The 21,601-nt window shown below is 45.5% G+C and overlaps 1 protein-coding gene across 1 annotated transcript; it reads right to left on the reverse strand.

Annotated features, from left to right (window-relative positions):
* Positions 1 to 2,286: 2,286 nt before the first annotated feature.
* On the reverse strand, positions 2,287 to 20,931 carry LOC120921713 (phospholipid scramblase 1-like). Its single transcript, XM_040334253.1, has 7 exons — positions 20,832 to 20,931; positions 12,834 to 12,887; positions 10,553 to 10,580; positions 8,648 to 8,832; positions 6,419 to 6,580; positions 4,143 to 4,304; positions 2,287 to 2,631 (listed from the first exon to the last, which is right to left on the reverse strand). The coding sequence occupies exons 2-7, from the start codon at positions 12,879 to 12,881 to the stop codon at positions 2,578 to 2,580; spliced, it is 639 nt and encodes a 212-aa protein (XP_040190187.1). The 5' UTR covers positions 12,882 to 12,887; positions 20,832 to 20,931; the 3' UTR covers positions 2,287 to 2,577.
* Positions 20,932 to 21,601: the final 670 nt, after the last annotated feature.

Here is a 21,601-nt window from a genome sequence, read left to right on the forward strand (position 1 = left end):
CAATGGGAAGGCCGACGGACTGTCCAGGCAAACGGAACTTTTACCCTAACAGCAGACCGGACATCCCCAAGTTGATCCGAAAAGGATCAATCCGGGTCTGCCGGAGTGTTCCACAAAGGGGGAGTAGTGTAACGGACACAGGCATGCTGCCGAGACAGTTATAATCTTCGTGCAGGGGGACTACAAGGAACTGAATGGCTTGTCACAAGTGAAGGTACCAGATTGTATTCTGAGCTCAAAGGGTTAACTGGACAAGTATCTTTCATTGCTGGAATGCTAATGAACCCTCTTTTGTGTGCAGGTAAACAGCCCCCCTGTGAGGTGTATGCTGATGGGGATTATGTGTGAGTGATAATTGTTTTAAAGGTTAATTGAATTCTATGTGCCTGGCCAGGAAATGTTAAGTGGGGTGAGGTGCAGAAGAGTCTAGAAACTGGCCAAGTGATTAATTCAAGGAGATGTCATTGTTTCAGGGGGTCTGTGTTGAAGCCCCCTACTGGGAAAAGGGGAGGGCGGAAACTGTCATTGTTCTTGTAACAGTTGTAACCAGATATAAGCAGGTGAAATATGCCAAATAAAGTCAGTCTGCTTGACCCTCCAAACGTAGCACGTCTCGTTTCTTGGAAGGGCGTTCCATGGGATATACCGGCGGTACCTGCATATCGCAGCTTGCCAGGGAAAAGGACGTCTCCAACGGCCGATACCCCTCACTACCAGTGGGTAGCCGTTACAGGTAGGTTTACTGCAGAGGAGGGTTCTGAGAAGGATCGGTGCACTGCAGGGGAGGGTTCTGAGAAGTATAGGTGCACTACAGGGGAGGGTTCTGAGAAGGATAGGTGTTCTGCAGGGGAGGGTTCTGAGAAGGACAGGTGTACTGCAAGGGAGGGTTCTGAGAAGGATTGGTGCACTGCAGGGGAGAGTTCTGGGAAGGGTAGGTTTACTGCAGAGGAGGGTTCTGAGAAGGATCGGTGCACTGCAGGGGAGGGTTCTGAGAAGTATAGGTGCACTACAGGGGAGGGTTCTGAGAAGCATAGGTGTTCTGCAGGGGAGGGTTCTGAGAAGAATAGGTGTTCTGCAGGGGAGGGTTCTGAGAAGAATAGGTGTTCTGCAGGGGAAGGTTCTGGGAAGTATAGGTGCACTGCAAAGGTGGAGACTGAGAAGCAGACTAAGAAGGATAGGTGCACTGCAGGGGAGGGTTCTGAGAAGGATAGAAGTTCTCCAGGGGAGGGTTCTGGGAAGGATAAGTGCACTACAGGGGAGTGTTTTTGGGAAGGATAGGTGCACTGAAGGGGAGGGTTCTAGGAAGGGTTACTGCAGAGGAGAGTTCTGAGAAGGATTGGTGCACTGCAGGGGAGGGTTCTGAGAAGGATAGGTGCACTGCAGGGGAGGGTTCTGAGAAGGATAGGTGTTCTCCAGGGGAGGGTTCTGGGAAGGATAGGTGCACTGCAGGGGAGGGTTCTGAGAAGGATTGGTGCACTGCAGGGGAGGGTTCTGAGAAGGATTGGTGCACTACAGGGGAGTGTTTTTGGGAAGGATAGGTACACTGCATGGGAGGGTCTAAGAAGGAAAGGTGCAATGCAGGGGAGGGTAGTGAGAAGTATAGATGCACTGTAGGGGAGGGGACTGTAGAAGATGGGTGATCAGAAGGGGAGGGGGCTTGGAAAGATGAACTTGTCATAAAGCCAGGAAGTCCTATCTGAGTATACAATTAAATGACCAGAGACCTTCTTTGGTGGATGTGTTCTGTAGATCCAGATGGACAGAAAGCTAAAGCCACATCCAGACCATACATATATCCACATTTTACAACTTCCCAGTCCTTCCTATTGGTTCTTTAATATGATGGGTGGCTTCCCTGTCCAATAGGGAGGCTGCACCAATCTCTATATGTTGCTCCCGGGCAGACCCAGACAAAGAAGACCCCCCCCCCTTCCCACCTCCTGCTGGGTTTGGGTCCCTGGCATGCTTGGACACTGCAGAACAAAGTACAACACATTTTTTTTTCCATCAGCCGAAGCAGCAATTACAAATTTTATTTATGGATTTATTGATTATGATCAGAAATAAAATAATCTACATTTGTATCCATATTGACTCTACATATTCATATATTTCATTCATCAATCAGATCAATATGACACATCGTAGATTAATATATTTTTATTTTCAGCCAGTAGGTGGCGTACCAGTCTTCTTTTCACTTGTAGGTGTTCCATCCTGCTCAGCTGTGTTGAAGAAAGCTCCTGTTGTTTTCACAATTTCCATCATAGCAGTGACTCCGCCCTTATCATAGCACGGACTCCGCCCTTATCACATGGCTGTGTAGGAAGTTTGCAGTTGTACTGTGCTGTCTTTTAAGCTAAGACACAGAGCTCTGAGGGTCCTTTATCATATGATGTCATATATAATAAAATTTGACCTGCCTCCTTTTTCCCTTGTATGTTTTTATTATTAAGAAAATTAAAACCAGAAGATATTCATACATCCCATTCATTCGATGCATGACATGTACAGAACACGTATGATCCTTTATAAGAGACGAGTCCACGGATTGGCTGGGATATCCTCCAATCAGTGTTAACTGTTAGATTGGGACTGTTGTTGGCGCCTGCGCTCTTCAATCAGAAGGTCCTGGAAAAAAAAAACAGAGGAGTTAAGGTCACCCCGAATGAATGTTTCATGACTTCCAATGACGATCCTAAAGGGTATCTAAAGGAAAAACTGTGTTTTTTTATGTTTTGGTGGAACAGGGAAGGGTTGGACCCTCTGTCAGGATTTAATTGCTGACTTTGTCTCCTCTGGGGAGAGTCACCCTCTACAGAGGACATAGGACAGATAGCACAGGAAATATACAGAGGACATGGGAAAAATAACACAGGAAGTATACAGGGGACACAGAACAGATAATACAGGAAGCGTACAGAGGACAGATAACACAGGAAGTGTACAGAGGACACGGGGCAGATAACACAGGAAGCGTACAGAGTACAGATAACACAGGAAGTATACAGAGGACAGATAACATAGGAAGTGTACAGAGGACACGGGGCAGATAACACAGGAAGCGTACAGAGGACAGATAACACAGGAAGTATACAGAGGACAGATAACAGATAGTACAGGAAGCGTACAGAGGACAGATAACACAGGAAGTATACAGAGGACAGATAACACAGGAAGTGTACAGAGGACAGATAACAGATAGTACAGGAAGCGTACAGAGGACAGATAACACAGGAAGTATACAGAGGACAGATAACACAGGAAGTGTACAGAGGACATGGGGCAGATAACACAGGAAGTGTACAGAGGACATGGGGCAGATAACACAGGGAGTATACAGAAGACACAGGACAAATAACACAGGAAGTGTACAGAGGACATGGGACAGATAATGCAGGAAGTGTAAAAAGGACAGATAACACAGGAAGTGTACAGAGGACATGGGACAGATAACATAGGAAGTGTACAGAGGACTGGACAGATAACATAGGAAGTGTACAGAGGACACGGGACAGATAACACAGGAAGTGTACAGAGGACAGATAACACAGGAAGTGTACAGAGAACACGGGACAGATAACACAGGAAGTGTACAGAGGACAGATAACACAGGAAGTGTACAGAGGACACGGGACAGATAACACAGCAAGTGTACAGAAGACATGGGACAGATAACACAGGAAGTGTAAAGAGGACAGATAACACAGGAAGTGTACAGAGGACATGGGACAGATAACACAGGAAGTGTACAGAGGACACGGGACAGATAACACAGGAAGTGTACAGAGGACACGGGACAGATAACACAGGAAGTGTACAGAAGACAGATAACACAGGAAGTGTACAGAGGACACAGGAAGTGTACAGAAGACATGGGACAGATAACACAGGAAGTGTACAGAGGACACAGAAAAGATATTACAGGAAGTGTAAAGAGAACAGATAACACAGGAAGTGTACAGAGGACAGATAACACAGGAAGTGTACAGAGGACAGATAACACAGGAAGTGTACAGAGGACAGACAACGCAGGAAGTGTATAAAGGACATAAAGATGAGATGCGTATTCAGTACAGATTATTCCCCAAATTGCAGTATTCTCTCCATCCTCACACACATTGCAGTGTTCTTAGACTCACAATGAACAAGGTGCAGGCCATCAGCACGGCTTTCATGGAGACATGGAGGTCTATCGGGAAATTGATAGAATAGTTGTCTTTATAGCTGAACATCTCCTTGCTTAAACCCCGCCACACACGTGTGATGACCCCGATTTGTGTTGTTCTGTCAGCAGATAGAACCTGAATGGAGAAGAGAGGGGATCGAGATGACCACCAGAGTGTCTACATGGAAAACTTAAATTTATAAAAAGGAGAGGACATTACACTTTTCCTATATACAGTTATAAATATTAGTTCCTCTTTTACGTAAACTCTCCAAATATTACTGAATCTGCTTATACTGGACCAAGTGTTAAACTTCCCTTAAAGGTTTCCCATAACTCATAATTGTCCCATTATGGGGAGACACATTTGGTTCTATAGAGCCCCCCACCAAATTTGTCATTAATCTCTCTTCTCTAAAATATCTCTTAGGCCCCGTACACACGGTCGGACCGAACCGATGAGAATGAACCGAAGTTCAGTTTCATCGGACCAAACCGACCGTGTGTATAGGCCATCGGTCTGTTTTCCTTCGGTCCAAAATTTTAAAACATGCTTCAAAACCGAACCGATGGACCGCTGCCCGATCGGACCAAACCGATGGTTAGTACAGAAAAGCATCGGTTCAAAACCCACGCATGCTCAGAATCAAGTCAACGCATGCTTGGAAGCATTGAACTTCGTTTTTTTCAGCACGTCGTGTGTTTTACGTCACCGCGTTCTGATCGGATTTTTGAACTGATGGTGTGTACACACATCAGACCATCAGGCCACTTCAGAGGTGAACCGATGAAAACGGTCCGTCGGACCATTCTCATCGGTTTTGTCCGACCGTGTGTACGGGGCCTCAGAGCAATGTTCATGAGTCAGACTGCTTCCACCATCATAGAACTCCATACTTCCTTCTACTCCCTTTCACACAACAAAGGACATAGTAGGTTTGGAGACGGAGGTTCAAGTCGGTGGGTTAAAGCACATCTAAAGTCAGAACATTTCCTTTTGGAAGATTTCCCCTCTATTCCTGTTCTGGGGACATCTCAAATTGTTGGTATACGTAACTTTTTCATGACTTTGCCATTTACAGGTATCCTGTCTAGAGGAATGTCCTTGGCGGTGGAGGTGACTCTGCAATTACTGTATGTACTGATTAGCTTCAGTGGATATCATTACAGAAAATACCAAATGTTGTAATCCTGCAGATTTACGGGCGACCAGAATGTGAATTCTGAGAATTCAATATAACTATATGTGAAGGATGCTTCAGTGTCATTCTCCCTGCTGGTGATTGTGTGTGTGTTGGAGGTGGCAGGTGGTTTCAGGTGTGACTCATTCCTCTGTTGAAAGGTTTATTGATCTATTGTGTTGTGTGATGGAGACCCGTGTTTACTGTTTGCTGTGATTAGAAGTGGTTCATGTTAATTATTCTGATTGCTTCATTGTGGTAATTACCTCTTCTGTATGCGGGGCCAAGCTGTCTAGATAATGTATTCGGTACAACTAGTAATTAACGTCACTGATGTCATTATCTAAAGAAATGTTTTCAGGGTCGACTCCGAAGTGTCTGCCTATAATCTGTATGAGAGCTCCCACTGTGTGTGAAAAGGGGGTGGAGATTTCATTGTTCCTTGATTGAGGATTTAGCTTGTAAACTGTATATATACCAGCAGCAAGCTGCCATTAAACTGTCTTGTTCCAGCAGTAAGCGCTGACTCATGTGTGGCTTATTGGGGCGATTCCAGGAATGTTCCTCCTCGTGGAATATTGGGTGATGTTCTTTATGGAAGAAGGGAATATTTGATGGGGATATCATACCAATACCGTCACACTATACAATATAGCAAAATATTTGTGGATCCCTGACCACTAGGGACAAGTCCAATGTTCCTCCCCATGTTGAGGGCATGTGGCCTGGTATGGTTCAGGAGTAATGGAATTTGAGGGGACCCCAACACATTTTTTTTTTGGTTTGGGGTTCCCCTTAATATTCATACCAGACACAAAGGGCCTGGTAATGGACTGGGGGGGGGGGGGGGCATGTTGTTATAAAAATGGGCGATTTGTATGGAAAACCAATAGTGAACATGTTTATCCTCCTTTCCATGGACAACAAACCAAGAGAAGGCCACAGTGAGTAGGAAGTGAACCATGACAGATCACCACACCTCAGCCACATGGCATAGGCATCCCAATTACACTTTTTACAATTATTATTTCTAAAGAATAAAGTATTTCATACTTGATGACCGACTGACCTTATAATGGAGGTCAGACATGAAGCCTTCCCCCCATCCTGGACCTTTCACTTTAAGACAAACAAGTCCCGATGGATCCAAGATGTCGAAGCTTAAGGTAAAACTTGTCCACTCTTTGACTATGTAGCCGAGGAGCTCCCCAGAGGAACAGGAGACCTGCAACTATAATAATACATTGTCACAGGAAGTTGTCTAATGAGATTGGTCATCTAATCCAAAACTGCACTTGAACTATCCTGAAAGTTTATCTGGACCCGTTACTTGTCATTAATTACCATTCCTAAAGAAAAGATACATATATACCCAGCTTTAGTGGACTACACCTTGTAACCAGCTCCACCTAGATGAACATTTTTTATATTTTATCATTCTCTACAGTCCACAAAGCTGTGCATTTGTTCTCATCAGTCTTAGAGAACCATATGTAGTATCACATCAGTCCTAGAGGCATGTGTCTTGTACTTCTTACCGATCCTAGATGTCCATGGCTTTCATATAACCAGCTCTATAAGTTTATGCTTTATATCTAACCAGTCCTAAAAGACCAATACTTTTATCATTAAAGCTTTAGTGCCTCAGGTCTTATCTCACCAGTTGTTGAAGATCATCTACCTAGCTAACCATACATCATATATAACTAGTCCTAGAGGACCGTACCTGTATAACACCAGTTGGAGGATCATGCCTTGAATCTTACCTAAGAAGTAAATGTCTTGTATTTCCCAAAACCCTGGATATCAGCTGTCATGTCTTAAACGTCATCAGTCTTAGAGGGCCATGTCTTGTATCTTCCAAATCATGGAGGGCCATGTCTTGTATCTCACCAGTCCTAGAGGCCCATGTGTTCTATCTGGCCAGTCCTAGATGCCCATGTCTTGTATCTCACCAGTTGTAGAGGTCCATGTCTTGTATCTCACCAGTCCTAGAGGCCGATGTCTTGTATCTCACCAGTCCTAGAGGCCGATGTCTTGTATCTCACCAGTCGTAAAGGTCCATGTCTTGTATCTCACCAGTCCTAGAGGGCCATGTCTTGTATCTCACAAATCCTAGAAGACCATGTCTTGTATCTTACCAATCCTAGATGTCCATGTCTTGTATCTCGCCAGTCCCAGAGGTCCATGTATTGTATCTCACCAGTCATAGAGGCCCATGTCTTACATCTCACCTGTCCTAGAGGTCCATGTCTTGTATCTCACAAGTCCAGGAGGGACATGTCTTGTATCTCACCAATCCCAGAGGGCCATATCTTGTATCTCACCAGTCCTACAAGGCCATGCCTTATATCTCACAAATCCTTGAAGGCCATGTCTTGTATCTCACCGGTCCTAGAGGACAATGTCTTGTATTTCACCAGTCCTAGAGGTCCATGCCTTGAACCAAAATCCATACCCCTATCAAGGCATACAGCCCATATGACCTGGAAAGTGGGGGCAGGAAGACAAGCACGCAGCCCCCTTTGTGAAACATACCAGGCAACATGCCCTGCTGACTAAAAAAAATGTTGTGGGTCCTCAAAATCTTTACCAGGCTCCTATTCTAAATAGAGTATGGATTTTTAATAGGTAGCCCACACACACACATACAAAAAACGTAGTCCCTTATCTAGGCATGTGTCCTACTGGCCAGGAAAAAGGGACAGTGATCGTGCACTGCCTTCCTCTGGCACCATACTAGGCAACATGCCCTTAACATTAGGAGGGTACCTTGCCAGGAAAGAGGCCTGTGACAAGGCATCTTGTTCCTGTGTTCTTGGGGACAATGGCTTCATTACCACATTCCTAGCCCAGTGGATAAAGGGATCTGAAACTAATCCTAGAGGTCCATCCCTTGTATGTTATCGTAGGGTTGTAGCATATAAGAAATGGACCTAGACACGGGACATACAATGTATGCTACTAAAAGGGTTGTCACCTATTTCACACGTCCAATCTGTACAGCTAATCAGTGTTTCATACCTTAGTGCCACAGCTACAGCAGCCAGGAAAGGTGGACAGTGAAGGTCTGTGGCAAGACATCTTGTCCCCATATTGTTTGGGAAAAGAGCCTCATCACCACATTTATAGCCTAGTGGGTCTGCAACTAGTCGTAGAGTTCCATGTCTTTTATGTTATTAGAGGGGCTGTAACGTACAGGAAATGGGCCTAGACATGGAGCTTACAATCGATGCTTCTTAAAGGGTTGTCACTCATTTCACAGGTCCTCACTGTATGGCAAGTCAGTTTTTCATACCGTGGTGTCACAGCTACAGCACTCTGAAGGCACAAGAAGGTTGAGGACATTATATCCTTGGGTGTTGGTAACCCTGCAATCAATCCGAGGGCCACAACACTCCCGCTGCTCGGCGGCTTGGTACACAAGTTGGCCATCGGTACCAAAAAAATCATAGGTATTATAACTCTGGAATATACTGCTCCCTGAAATGACAGAATTATAAGAAGAATTTATAGAATGAGGTCAAATGTCTCAATGATTCTGCAAAAATAAACTAAAATAGACAAAATGTACTGTTTCTACAGGGTGGGCCATTTATATGGATACACCTTAATAAAATGGGAATGGTTGGTAATATTAACTTCCTGTTTGTGGCACATTAGTATATGTAAGGGGGGAAACTTTTCAAGATGGGTGGTGACTATGGCGGCCATTTTGAAGTCGGCCATTATGAATCCAACTTTTGTTTTTGGTGTATCCATATAAATGGCCCACCCTGTATAATCAAAATATCTAAAGAAACACAAACTATAGCAAATGTTATGTCCTTCTTTGGTAATACATCCAACTGGTGGGAGAAGCTAAGTAAAAAAATGAACAATATGGCTCCACCTACTGGCAGGGTCTTTAAATAATCAATATAAAGTGGAATGTGAAATATTTAACCACTTGCCGTCGCTGCACCGTCATAATACGTCCACAAGGTGGCTCTCCTAGGCGAGACCACGTAATATGACGTCCTGCCTTTTTTCCGCCACTAGGGGCGCACGCGCGCCGCCGGAGGTGCGCGCGCGCGCCCCCCGCTCGCCCCCGACTCCCGTGCGTGTGCCCGGCGGGCGCGATCGCCGCCGGGCACACGCGATCGCTCGGTACAGAGCGGGGAACGGGAGCTGTGTGTGTAAACACACAGCTCTCGTTCCTGTCAGCAGGGGAAATGCTGATTTTCTGTTCATACAATGTATGAACAGAAGATCAGTGTTTCCCCTAGTAAGGCCACCCCCCCCCCACAGTAAGAACACACCCAGGCATACTTAACCCCTTCCCCACCCTCTAGTGTTAACCCCTTCACTGCCAGTGGCATTTTTATAGTAATCTAATGCATTTTTATAGCACTGATCGCTATAAAAATGCCAATGGTCCCAAAAATGTGTCAAAAATGTCCGAAGTGTCCGCCATAATGTCGCAATACCGAAAAAAAAATCGCTGATCGCCGCCATTACTAGTAAAAAAAATATTAATAAAAATGTCATAAAAATACCCCCTATTTTGTAAACGCTATAACTTTTGCGCAAACCAATCAATAAACGCTTATTGCGATTTTTTTTTACGAAAAATATGTAGAAGAATACGTATCGGCCTAAACTGAGGAAAAAAAATGTTTTTTTATATATTTTTGGGGGATATTTATTACAGCAAAAAGTAAAAAATATTCATTTTTTTCAAAATTGTCGTTCTATTTTTGTTTATAGCGCAAAAAATAAAAAACGCAGAGGTGATCAAATACCACCAAAAGAAAGCTCTATTTGTGGGAAAAAAAGGACGCCAATTTTGTTTGGGAGCCACGTCGCACGACCGCGCAATTGTCTGTTAAAGCGACGCAGTCCCGAATCGCAAAAAGTACTCTGGTCTTTGGGCAGCAATATGGTCCGGGGGGTAAGTGGTTAATAAGAGAAAAATTATATTTAAAACAAAATTGTTAATGGGTTATATCTGGAGATCTGATCAGCTCTGCCAATAAGAGCAGCAGGAAAAGTTCTCGGTTAAACTGATTATTTCATTGTACATAAAGGAAAACTGGCTACACTTGTAGATGATCCTGGGATCTGGTGGAAGACTAATTGAGACCGGGAGCAAAGGAAGGAATGGTGGAAGATGGAAATATAAATATTTAAGTTTTACAAATAAAAAAATAACAGAACTTACTTGTCTCTTTCATGAAGAGTCCATTGACCTGTTAAATAGAACAAAGACCAGTCAACGGCATATTCTTAGTTACCATAATCAACACTCCCATATTCATCAATACCTCCATGTCTAATAGGTGTGTGGGGATACCTGGGGGGAGGGGCACAGGGAGGAGTAGGCAGGTGCCTGGGGTGATGGGATTGGAGTCTGGGATGATGGATGGGAGTCAGGGGTGAGTAGGTGAGTACTGAAGGTTAAGGGATGAGAGCGTGGGGTGATGGATGGGTGTCAGGGGTGAGTAGATGAGTACCGAGGGTGATGGAATGAGAGCCTGGGGTGATGAATGGGTGTCAGGGGTGAGTAGGTGTGTACTGAGGGTGATGGGATGAGAGCCTGGGGTGATGGATGGGTGTCAGGGGTGAGTAGGTGTGTACTGACGGTGATGGGATGAGAGCCTGGGGTGATGGATGGGTGTGAGAGGTGAGTACTGAGGGTGATGGGATGAGAGCCTGGGGTGATGGATGGGTGTCAGGGGTGAGTAGACGAGTACAGAGGGTGATGGGATGAGAGCCTGGGGTGATGGATGGGTGTCAGGAGTGAGTAGACGAGTACCAAGGGTGATGGGATGAGAGCCTGGGGTGATGGATGGGTGTCAGGAGTGAGTAGACGAGTACCAAGGGTGATGGGATGAGAGCCTGGGGTGATGAATGGGTGTCAGGGTTAAGTAGATGAGTGTCTAGGCCAGTAATGGTGAACCTTGGCACCCCAGATGTTTTGTAACTACAATCCCCATGATGCTTAGCTACACTGCAGAGTGCATAAGCATCATGGGAAATATAGTTCCAAAACATCTGGGGTGCCGAGGTTCACCATCACTGACCTAGGGGGATGGAATGGGAGTCTGGGGTGATGGATGAGTATTGGTATTGAGTAGATGGGTGCCTAAGGTGATGGAATGGAAATCTGGGGTGATGGCTGAACACCAGAGTTAACTAAATGGGTGTCTAGGGTCATAGGATAGGAATCTGGGGTGATGGATGGGTGTCAGGGATGAGAAGATGGGTTCCTAAGGTGATGGAATGGGAGTCTGTGGTGATGGAATGGGAGTCTGTGGTGATGGATGGGTGTCAGGGTTAAGTAGATAAGTGCCTAGGGTGATGGCATGAGAGCCTGCAGGTGATGGGTGGGCAGGCAACAGATTTAAGTAGACGGGTGCGTTGGGTGAGGGAATGGGAGTCTGGGGTGATGGATGGGTGAACCTTGGCACCCCAGATGTTTTGGAACTACAATCACCATGATGCTCAGCTACACTGCAGAGTGCATAAGCATCATGGGAAATGTAGTTCCAAAACATTTGGGGTGCCATGGTTCGCCATCACTGGCCTAGGGTGATGGAATGGAAATCTGGGGGTGATGGGATGAGAGCCTGGGGTGATGAATGGGTGTCAGGGGTGTGTAGGAGAGTACTGAGGGTGATGGGATGAGAGCCTAGGGTGATGGATGGGTGTCAGGGGTGAGTATGCGAGTGTCAAGTAGATGAGTGACTATGGCAGTAATGGTGAACCTTGGCACCCCAGATGTTTTGGAACTGCATTTCCCATGATGCTCAACCACACTGGAGAGTGCATAATAAGCATCATGCGAAATGTAGTTCCAAAACATCTGGGGTGCCGAGGTTCACCATCACTGGCCATGGGTGATGGAATGGAAATCTGGGGTGATGGATGGACTTCAGAGTTAACTAAATGGGTGCCGAGGGTGATAGGATAGGATTCTGGGGTGATACAGTAGATGGGTGTCAGGGATGAGAAGATGGGTTCCTAAGGTGACGGAATGGGAGTCTGGGGTGATGGATGGGTGTCAGGGTTAAGTATCTAAGGGCCTAGGGTGATGAGATGAGAGCCCATGGTGATGGGTGGGCATCAGATTTAAGTAGACGGGTGCGTAGGGTGATGGGATGAGAGCCTGGGGTGATGGATGGGTGTCAGGGTTAAGTAGATGAGTGTCTAGGGCAGTAATGGTGAACCTTGACACCCCAGATGTTTTGGAACTACAATCCCCATGAAGCTCAACTACACTGCAAAGAGCATAAGCATCATGGGAAATATAGTTCCAAAACATCTGGGGTGCCATGGTTCACCATTACTGGCCTAGGGTGACGGAATGGGAGTCTGTGGTGATGGATGGGTTTTTGGGTTAAGTAGATGGTTGCCTAGGGTGATGAAATCTCCTGTTGCCTTAAATTCAATGTCTGGGGGTATAATCTGCCCTCCAGACAGGTACTCTTTACATATCTTACCTGAAGAAGATATTCCAGTCCAGGTGGAGCAACAGGAAATCCGGCCATAATACCCTGCAACATACAATAAAGATCAATAGTTTTATAGGTAACACTGACAGGAAATTATGATTACAGCAATGCTCTGGTGGTCACAGAGACAGGAAGTATGGGATAAAAAATACTCAGAAAAAGTCACTGAAGAAGGGGTGGGGGGGCGGGATCATGAAGTTTCCCTTTAACTCTAAACTGGTGAGATGTAAAGATTTTGAAAGCGCCACCTATGAGGATTTAACAGTCTGTCACAATATCACGGTTGCACATAATTTTTAGGCTTGACATGTTTGGTATCTACTTACTCAACAAACTCCCATCTCAACTCCCGCCCTCACCTTCCTCCGGTCCCTGTCTCTAGGATCACCTGATGACTATGTTTGTCCATGGCCCGCCCTCACCTTCCTCCTGTCCCTGGGATCCCCTGATGACTATGTTTGTCCATGGCCCCGCCCTCCCCTTCCTCCTGTCCCTGGGATCATCTGATGACTATGATTGTCCATGGTCCCGCCCTCCCCTTCCTCCTGTCCCTGGGATCATCTGATGACTATGTTTGTCCATGGTCCCGCCCTCACCTTCCTCCTGTCCCTGTCCCTGGGATCTCCTGATGACTATGTTTGTCCATAACCCCGCCCTCCCCTTCCGCCTGTCCCTGGGACTGTCTGATGACTGTGTTTGTCCATGACCCGCCCTCACCTTCTTCTTGTCCCTGGGATCTCCTGATGACTATGTTTGTCCATGGCCCGCCCTCCCCTTCCTCCTGTCCCTGGCATCTCCTGATGACTATGTTTGTCCATGGCCCCGCCCTCCCCTTCCTCCTGTCCCTGGCATCTCCTGATGACTATGTTTGTCCATGGCCCCGCCCTCCCCTTCCTCCTGTCCCTGGCATCTCCTGATGACTATGTTTGTCCATGGCCCCGCCCTCCCCTTCCTCCTGTCCCTGGCATCTCCTGATGACTATGTTTGTCCATGGCCCCGCCCTCCCCTTCCTCCTGTCCCTGGCATCTCCTGATGACTATGTTTGTCCATGGCCCCGCCCTCCCCTTCCTCCTGTCCCTGGCATCTCCTGATGACTATGTTTGTCCATGGCCCGCCCTCCCCTTCCTCCTGTCCCTGGCATCTCCTGATGACTATGTTTGTCCATGGCCCCGCCCTCCCCTTCCTCCTGTCCCTGGCATCTCCTGATGACTATGTTTGTCCATGGCCCCGCCCTCCCCTTCCTCCTGTCCCTGGCATCTCCTGATGACTATGTTTGTCCATGGCCCCGCCCTCCCCTTCCTCCTGTCCCTGTCATCTCCTGATGACTATGTTTGTCCATGGCCCCGCCCTCCCCTTCCTCCTGTCCCTGGCATCTCCTGATGACTATGTTTGTCCATGGCCCCGCCCTCCCCTTCCTCCTGTCCCTGGCATCTCCTGATGACTATGTTTGTCCATGGCCCCGCCCTCCCCTTCCTCCTGTCCCTGGCATCTCCTGATGACTATGTTTGTCCATGGCCCCGCCCTCCCCTTCCTCCTGTCCCTGGCATCTCCTGATGACTATGTTTGTCCATGGCCCCGCCCTCACCTTCCTCCTGTCCCTGGGATCCCCTAATGACTATGTTTGTCCATGGCCCGCCCTCACCTTCCTCCTGTCCCTGGGATCCTCTGATGACTATGTTTGTCCATGGCCCCGTCCTCCCCTTCCTCCTGTCCCTGGGATCCCCTGATGACTATGTTTGTCCATGGCCCCGTCCTCCCCTTCCTCCTGTCCCTGGGATCCCCTGATGACTATGGCCCGGATTCAGATACATTTTTGTATCTTTCGGCGGGCATAACGTATCTCAGATACACTACGCCACCGTAACTTAGGGCGCAAGTTCCGTATTCAGAAAGAACTTGCACCCTAAGTTACGGCGGCGTAGTGTAAATGTGTCGGCGTAAGCCCGCCTAATTCAAATGTGGATGATGTGGGCGTGTTTTATGTAAATGACTTGTGACCCCACGTAATTGACGTTTTTTTACGAACGGCGCATGCGCCGTTCCGTGAATGTTTCCAAGTGCGCATGCTCCAAATTACGCCGCAAACTGTCAATGCTTTTGACGTGAGCGTAACTTACGTATAGCCCTATTCGCGAACGACTTACGCAAACAACGTACTTAACATAGGATACGCCTCATATAGCAGGGGTAGCTTTACGCCGGAAAAAGCCTTACGTAAACGACGTAAAAAAATGCGCTGGGCGGACGTAGGTTTCTGAATCGGCGTATCTACCTAATTTGCATATTCCTCGCGTAAATCGACGGAAGCGCCACCTAGCGGCCAGCGTAAATATGCAACTAAGATACGACGGCGTAAGAGACTAAGATACGACGGCGTAAGAGACTTACGCCAGTCGGATCTTAGCTAAATTCCGGCGTATTTTGTTTTCTGAAAACAGAAAAAAGATACATCCTAGAAGTTACGCGACATATCAATAGATACGCCAGCGTAACTTCTTTCTGAATCTGGCCCTATGTTTGTCCATGGCCCTCACCTTCCTCCTGGCGCAGAAAGCTGAAAATTGGCCTGGGCAGGAAGGGGGGTAAGTGCCCCCCCCCCCCCGGTAGGCAAGTGGTTAACAACCAGCTATAAACAGGTTAAAACAAAAAAATTCAAATCACGTCAAAATTGCGGTATAAAACCGCGGTACTTGCGTTTTGGATGCAGGCCCATTGAATTCTATTACATGCAAAACGCTGCTTTTTGGGAAATAAAAATGTCCCCGCCCCTTTCCAGAAACGCAGAGGCACAAAACCGCATTGATGTGAACATGTTCCATAGGAAACCATGGAAAAAATTGGAATGGCATCAAAAAACGCATCAGTGTGAATGGAGCCTTATAGAATTCAATGGACCCGCATCCAATACGCAAGTACCGCATTTTTGCTGCAGTTTGCGGTTTTTTGATGGTTGTTAAAGGAAATGTAAAAATAAAAAAAATTGGCGCAAAAAAAAAAAAAACGCAAATCGCTGTAAAATCTCTGTAAAAACGTGTGTCGAAAAACGCAGCGAGCCCCTCAAAAAGCACTGCGAAAATGCTCTCAAAAGCCACATGCATAGGTGTGAATCGAGCCATAACGAAAAATGATAGGGGTAGATTCAGGTACATTTGCGCTTTATTTGCGGAGGCGCAGGGCAACGTTTTTGCCCTGCTCCCCCGCAAATTTACTGCGCTGCCCTTGATTCACGGAGCAGTAGCTCCGTAAATTGCGTGGGCGCGCCGGCAAAATGCCCGGCGTAAGCGCGCGCAATTTAAATGATCCCGCAGGGGGCGGGAATCATTTAAATTAGGCGCGTTCCCGCATAGAGCGCATGCTCCGTCGGGAAACTTTCCCGACGTGCATTGCGGCAAATGACGTCGCAAGGACCTCGTTTGCTTCAAAGTGAACGTGAATGGCGTCCAGCGCCATTCACGATTCACTTACATAAACTACGTAAATTTCAAATTTCGCGACGCGGGAACGACGGGTATACGTAACATTGGCTGCCCCTGCTAATAGCAGGGGCAGCCTCACGCGAAAACCGCCGTACGGAAACGACGTAAATTGCGTACGCAGGGCTCGCGTAACGTTGTGAATCGGCGTTAGTATGCAATTTGCATACTATACGCTGAGCACAACGGGAACGCCACCTAGCGGCCATCGCGAGAATGCAGCCTAAGATATGCGGGCATAAGAGCCTTATGCCGCGCAGATCTTAGGCTGCAGTCGGCGTAACGAGGTTCCTGAATCAGGAGCATTCGTTACGCCCGGGCAAGTAAGCAATTGCGCTGTGTAACTTATGGTTACACAGGCGCAATTGCTTCTTGAATCCAGGCCATAGTATCCAAAATGATAGGCGGAGCTATAAAGTGTTTTACAGCTCATCAGTAAACCATCGGCGACGGGTGTAGACGTATTCCTCCCGCTCAGACCTTCCCGACAATATACAACACGCATGTGGCGCTATCACCATTTACATACCTGTGTGCTGCACCTTGTAGAGGAGATGAAGGAACACAAGATCCCTGATCTCCTTCTGACCACCATCCTTGATGGTGGTGGTCCCAGGTTCCTGGGGTCGGGGGAGGGGGGCAGAACACTTCAGTCATGTAAAAGAAATCTTGCGACTCCCACCGCTGCCCAGATCCCGTTCATATAAACGTCGGGAGCCGGAAGAATGGGGTGAAAACGATCCCATGGCTGCTCCTTGCTTGTAGGCTTCGGACGGACCAGACACACCCAAACAGCAGAACATGTTCTCTACGATTGTCCTTATTATTTCTCTGTATAATAATATTAGGTTTTTATTATTATTTTTATCTTATTTTAAAGTATTGATTTTAATGTCTAACAGTAGTAGATGTCACTTGCCGACCACCGCACACAGATCTACATGGCATGGGCAGGCAAATGGGCGCACCTGAACGTCCCTTTAAATTTGCCGCCCAGCGGGCGATATTCCCGGGCGGCCCGCGATTGTGGTCGGCAAAGGCAGAAAAGGGGGGGGGGGACGCCTTTGTAAACAAGACATTCCCTATTCTGTGAGGTGACAGGACACTGATGACTGTTCCCTGTGATCGGGAGCGGTGATCAGTGACATGTCACTAATAGCCACGCCCCCCTAACAGTTAGAATCACATCCCTAGGTCACACTTAACCACTGCAGGTTAACCCCCCTCCTCTGACTGTGCCCACGGGACCCACGGACTCGATGGTCCGCCGGTGTCCCACAATCGTGTCTCATGTAGCCCACCCCCCCCTCACACAGTTAGAATCACTCCCTAGGACACACTTAACCCCTTCAGCGCCCCCTACAGGTTAACCCCTTCACTGCCAGTGTCATTTACACAGTAATCAGTGCATTTTTATAGCTCTGATCGCTGTATAAATGACAATGGTCCCAAAAATGGCATCAGAAGTGTCCGATGTGTCCGCCGTAATGTCGCAGTCACGATAAAAAGCGGGTAGGTTGGTGATAATATCAGGTTTGGAATCACTTGACAATAATGTGTTATCAGTAGAAGATCTGGTTTCCTGTCTGTGGAACGTCTTGTTGTGTAATGTGTAGGGGGAGGGGAGGGGGGGGGGGGTCATTCCCTGCAGCACGGGTCACTGTCACCTGACAAGTGTTGTGAAATATTGGATTGTACATTCAGAAGAGGATGTAGTTCTATGCAACCAGTCCAACACAGTGTACACAGAATAATAATAATAATAATAATAATAATATAAATAATAATAATACAAATAATAATAATAATAATAATAATAATATTATAAATAATATTAATACAAATAATAATAATAATAATAATAATAATAATAATAATAATAGCAATAATAATATACATAATAATAATATTATAAATAATAATAATACAAATAATACAAATAATAATAATAATAATAATAATAATAATATAAATAGTAATATTTTTTATTTATATTATTATTATTATTATTTTTATTTTTATTATTATTTTTTAATATTTATATTATTTTTCTTATTATTATTGTTATTTTTTTTATTATTATTATTATTATTTATTTATTTTTTTTATATTATTGTTGTTATTATTTTTATTATTATTTAAAATAATAATAAAAATAATAATAATAATAATAATAATAATAATAATAATAATAACAATAATAATATAAATAAAAATAATAATAATAACAATAGTAATATAAATAATAATAATAATAATAATAATAATAATAATAATAATAATAATAATAATAAACCACAATAATATAAATAATACTAATATAAATAATAAGAAGAATAATACAAATAATAACAATAATAATAAAAATAATAAGAATAAGAATATTAATACAAATAATAACGATAATATTAATAAAAATAATAACAATAATAATATAAATAATACTAATAATAATAACAATAAAAATAATAATATAAATAATACTAATAATAAAAAAATAATAACAATAATAATATAAATAGTAATAATAACTGCTATATACAAATTATTATTATTATCATTATTATTAATAATAATAATATTAATATTATTAATATTAATTACTATTAATAATAATAATATTAATAATAATAATAATAATAATAAGAGTCCCCCAAATTCCATACCAGATCCTTCAGGGGTCTGCGGGCAGGGGGGCTCATCAGAATCAGGAAGCACCTTTAACAATAAGGGGGCCCCCAGCTCCCCTTAAGTGAATGAGTTAAAAGGTACATAGTACCCCCACTCATTCAGAAAAAAATAAAACATGAAAAGTATAAATAATGACACACTTTCTGCCAAATCTTTTATTAACAACTTCAGCCCTGGAAGATTTGGCTGCCGCACAAAGACCAGAGCACTTTTTGCAATTCGGCACTGCGTCGCTTTAACAGACAATTGCGCGGTCGTGCTACTTTGTACCCCAAAAAAATTGGCGTCCTTTTTTCCCCACAAATAGAGCTTTCTTTTGGTGGTATTTGATCACCTCTGCGGTTTTTATTTTTTGCGCTATAAGCAGAAATAGAGCGACAATTTTGAAAAAAAAATGCAATATTTTTTCCTTTTTGCTATAATAAATATCCCCCAAAAATATATATATGAAAAAAAAATTTCCTCAGTTTAGGCCGATACGTATTCTTCTACCTATTTTTGGTAAAAAAAATCACAATAAGCGTTTATCGATTGGTTTGCACAAAAGTTATAGCGTTTACAAAATAGGGGATATTTTTATTGCATTTTTATTATTTTTTTTTTTTTACTAGTAATCATGACTGCGACTTTATGGCGGACACATCGGACACTTTACGCTATTTTGGGACCATTGGCATTTATTCAGCGAACAGTGCTATAAAAATGCACTGATTACTGTGTAAATGACACTGGCAGGGAAGGGGGTTAACACTAGGGGGCGAGGAAGGTGTTAAATGTGTCCTAGGGAGTGATTCTAACTGTGAGGGGGCAGGGCTATAAGTGGCATCACAGTGATCACTGTTCCCGATGACAGGGAGCAGTATTTCAGTGTCCTGTCACTAGGCAGAACAGCGAAATGCCTTGTTTACATAGACATCTCCCCGTTCTGCCGCTCCGTGACACGATCGCGGGACACCGGTTGACATCGAGTCCGCGGGTCCCGCAGGCACAGTCATGTAGTACGCACGCGCCCACAATGCCACGATTTAAAGGGGACGTATCTGTACGCCCATTTGTGCAGCCGTGCCATTGTGCCGACGTATATCGTCGTGCGCTGGATGGCGAGTGGTTGAAAAGTAAAAGAACCCCAAAAATGTGCCCCTCTGTAATCCAATGTCAGTCATCTTGTCCAAGAGATGGAGATACTCATCTATTACTATGAATGACACCCGCCGACTCGACCCAGCGACCGAGGAACAGGCCTGACTACTCTCGCCATGAATGACATGTCCTAGGGCCCCATGGCTGAATGTAAACAAATGGGCGGGGTTTATACTCAGTGAGGTCATTTACAGCTATGGCCATGGTCATAAAGCAAATAATTAAATTTCATTGGCCAAATGTGGTCATGTGGTCAGTGATGTCACGCTATAACTGCCCCTTTGTTTACAAGGCTGGGGATTCCTGGCCAGTAAATAATGGGGTCGGGTGAGGTCATGGTTGCTGATGACACAGCAGGTGCCGGCACCCGCTGCTTCCCTAACAACCGTTGACAAAGGAAGCTGTCATATATGGTGGATCGGTATTCGGGCCAAAGCTGTATTTGGCTTATTTACAGTAAATACAGAAGAAGTGGATATGGAAAGTACGTACAAAGATGCCCCTCCCAGATCAGGGTCTCCCGCGTTTGTTGCGAAGGGTGTGGCGCATTTTCCCTAACAACCTTGAAAGCAGAAGGAGGTTGACCCGATGACAGGTCCACTTTAACCTGGAATCAGTTTCAACCTTCTGATATTTTTCCTAAACTTTGATTTTATTTATGTATTTGTCTACTCCATCCTACCTCTCCAATGTACTGAGGTGACCTCTCCCCTCTGCTCTCTGCTGTCTCTCCTCTGTGGTCTGATGTCTCCTGGTGGAGTCTCCTCCGCTCTCTGCTGTCTCTCCTCTGTGGTCTGATGTCTCCTGGTGGAGTCCCCTCCGCTCTCTGCTGTCTCTCCTCTGTGGTCTGATGTCTCCTGGTGGAGTCTCCTCCGCTCTCTGCTGTCTCTCCTCTGTGGTCTGATGTCTCCTGGTGGAGTCTCCTCCGCTCTCTGCTGTCTCTCCTCTGTGGTCTGATGTCTCCTGGTGGAGTCTCCTCCGCTCTCTGCTGTCTCTCCTCTGTGGTCTGATGTCTCCTGGTGGAGTCTCCTCCGCTCTCTGCTGTCTCTCCTCTGTGGTCTGATGTCTCCTGGTGGAGTCTCCTCCGCTCTCTGCTGTCTCTCCTCTGTGGTCTGATGTCTCCTGGTGGAGTCTCCTCCACTCTCTGCTGTCTCTCCTCTGTGGTCTGATGTCTCCTGGTGGAGTCTCCTCCGCTCTCTGCTGTCTCTCCTCTGTGATCTGATGTCTCCTGGTGGAGTCTCCTCCGCTCTCTGCTGTCTCTCCTCTGTGGTCTGATGTCTCCTGGTGGAGTCTCCTCTGCTCTCTGCTGTCTCTCCTCTGTGGTCTGATGTCTCCTGGTGGAGTCTCCTCCGCTCTCTGCTGTCTCTCCTCTGTGGTCTGATGTCTCCTGGTGGAGTCTCCTCCGCTCTCTGCTGTCTCTCCTCTGTGGTCTGATGTCTCCTGGTGGAGTCT

Source organism: Rana temporaria, assembly GCF_905171775.1.
Source record: "Rana temporaria chromosome 3 unlocalized genomic scaffold, aRanTem1.1 chr3y, whole genome shotgun sequence".
In the NCBI taxonomy this organism is placed as follows: domain Eukaryota; kingdom Metazoa; phylum Chordata; class Amphibia; order Anura; family Ranidae; genus Rana; species Rana temporaria.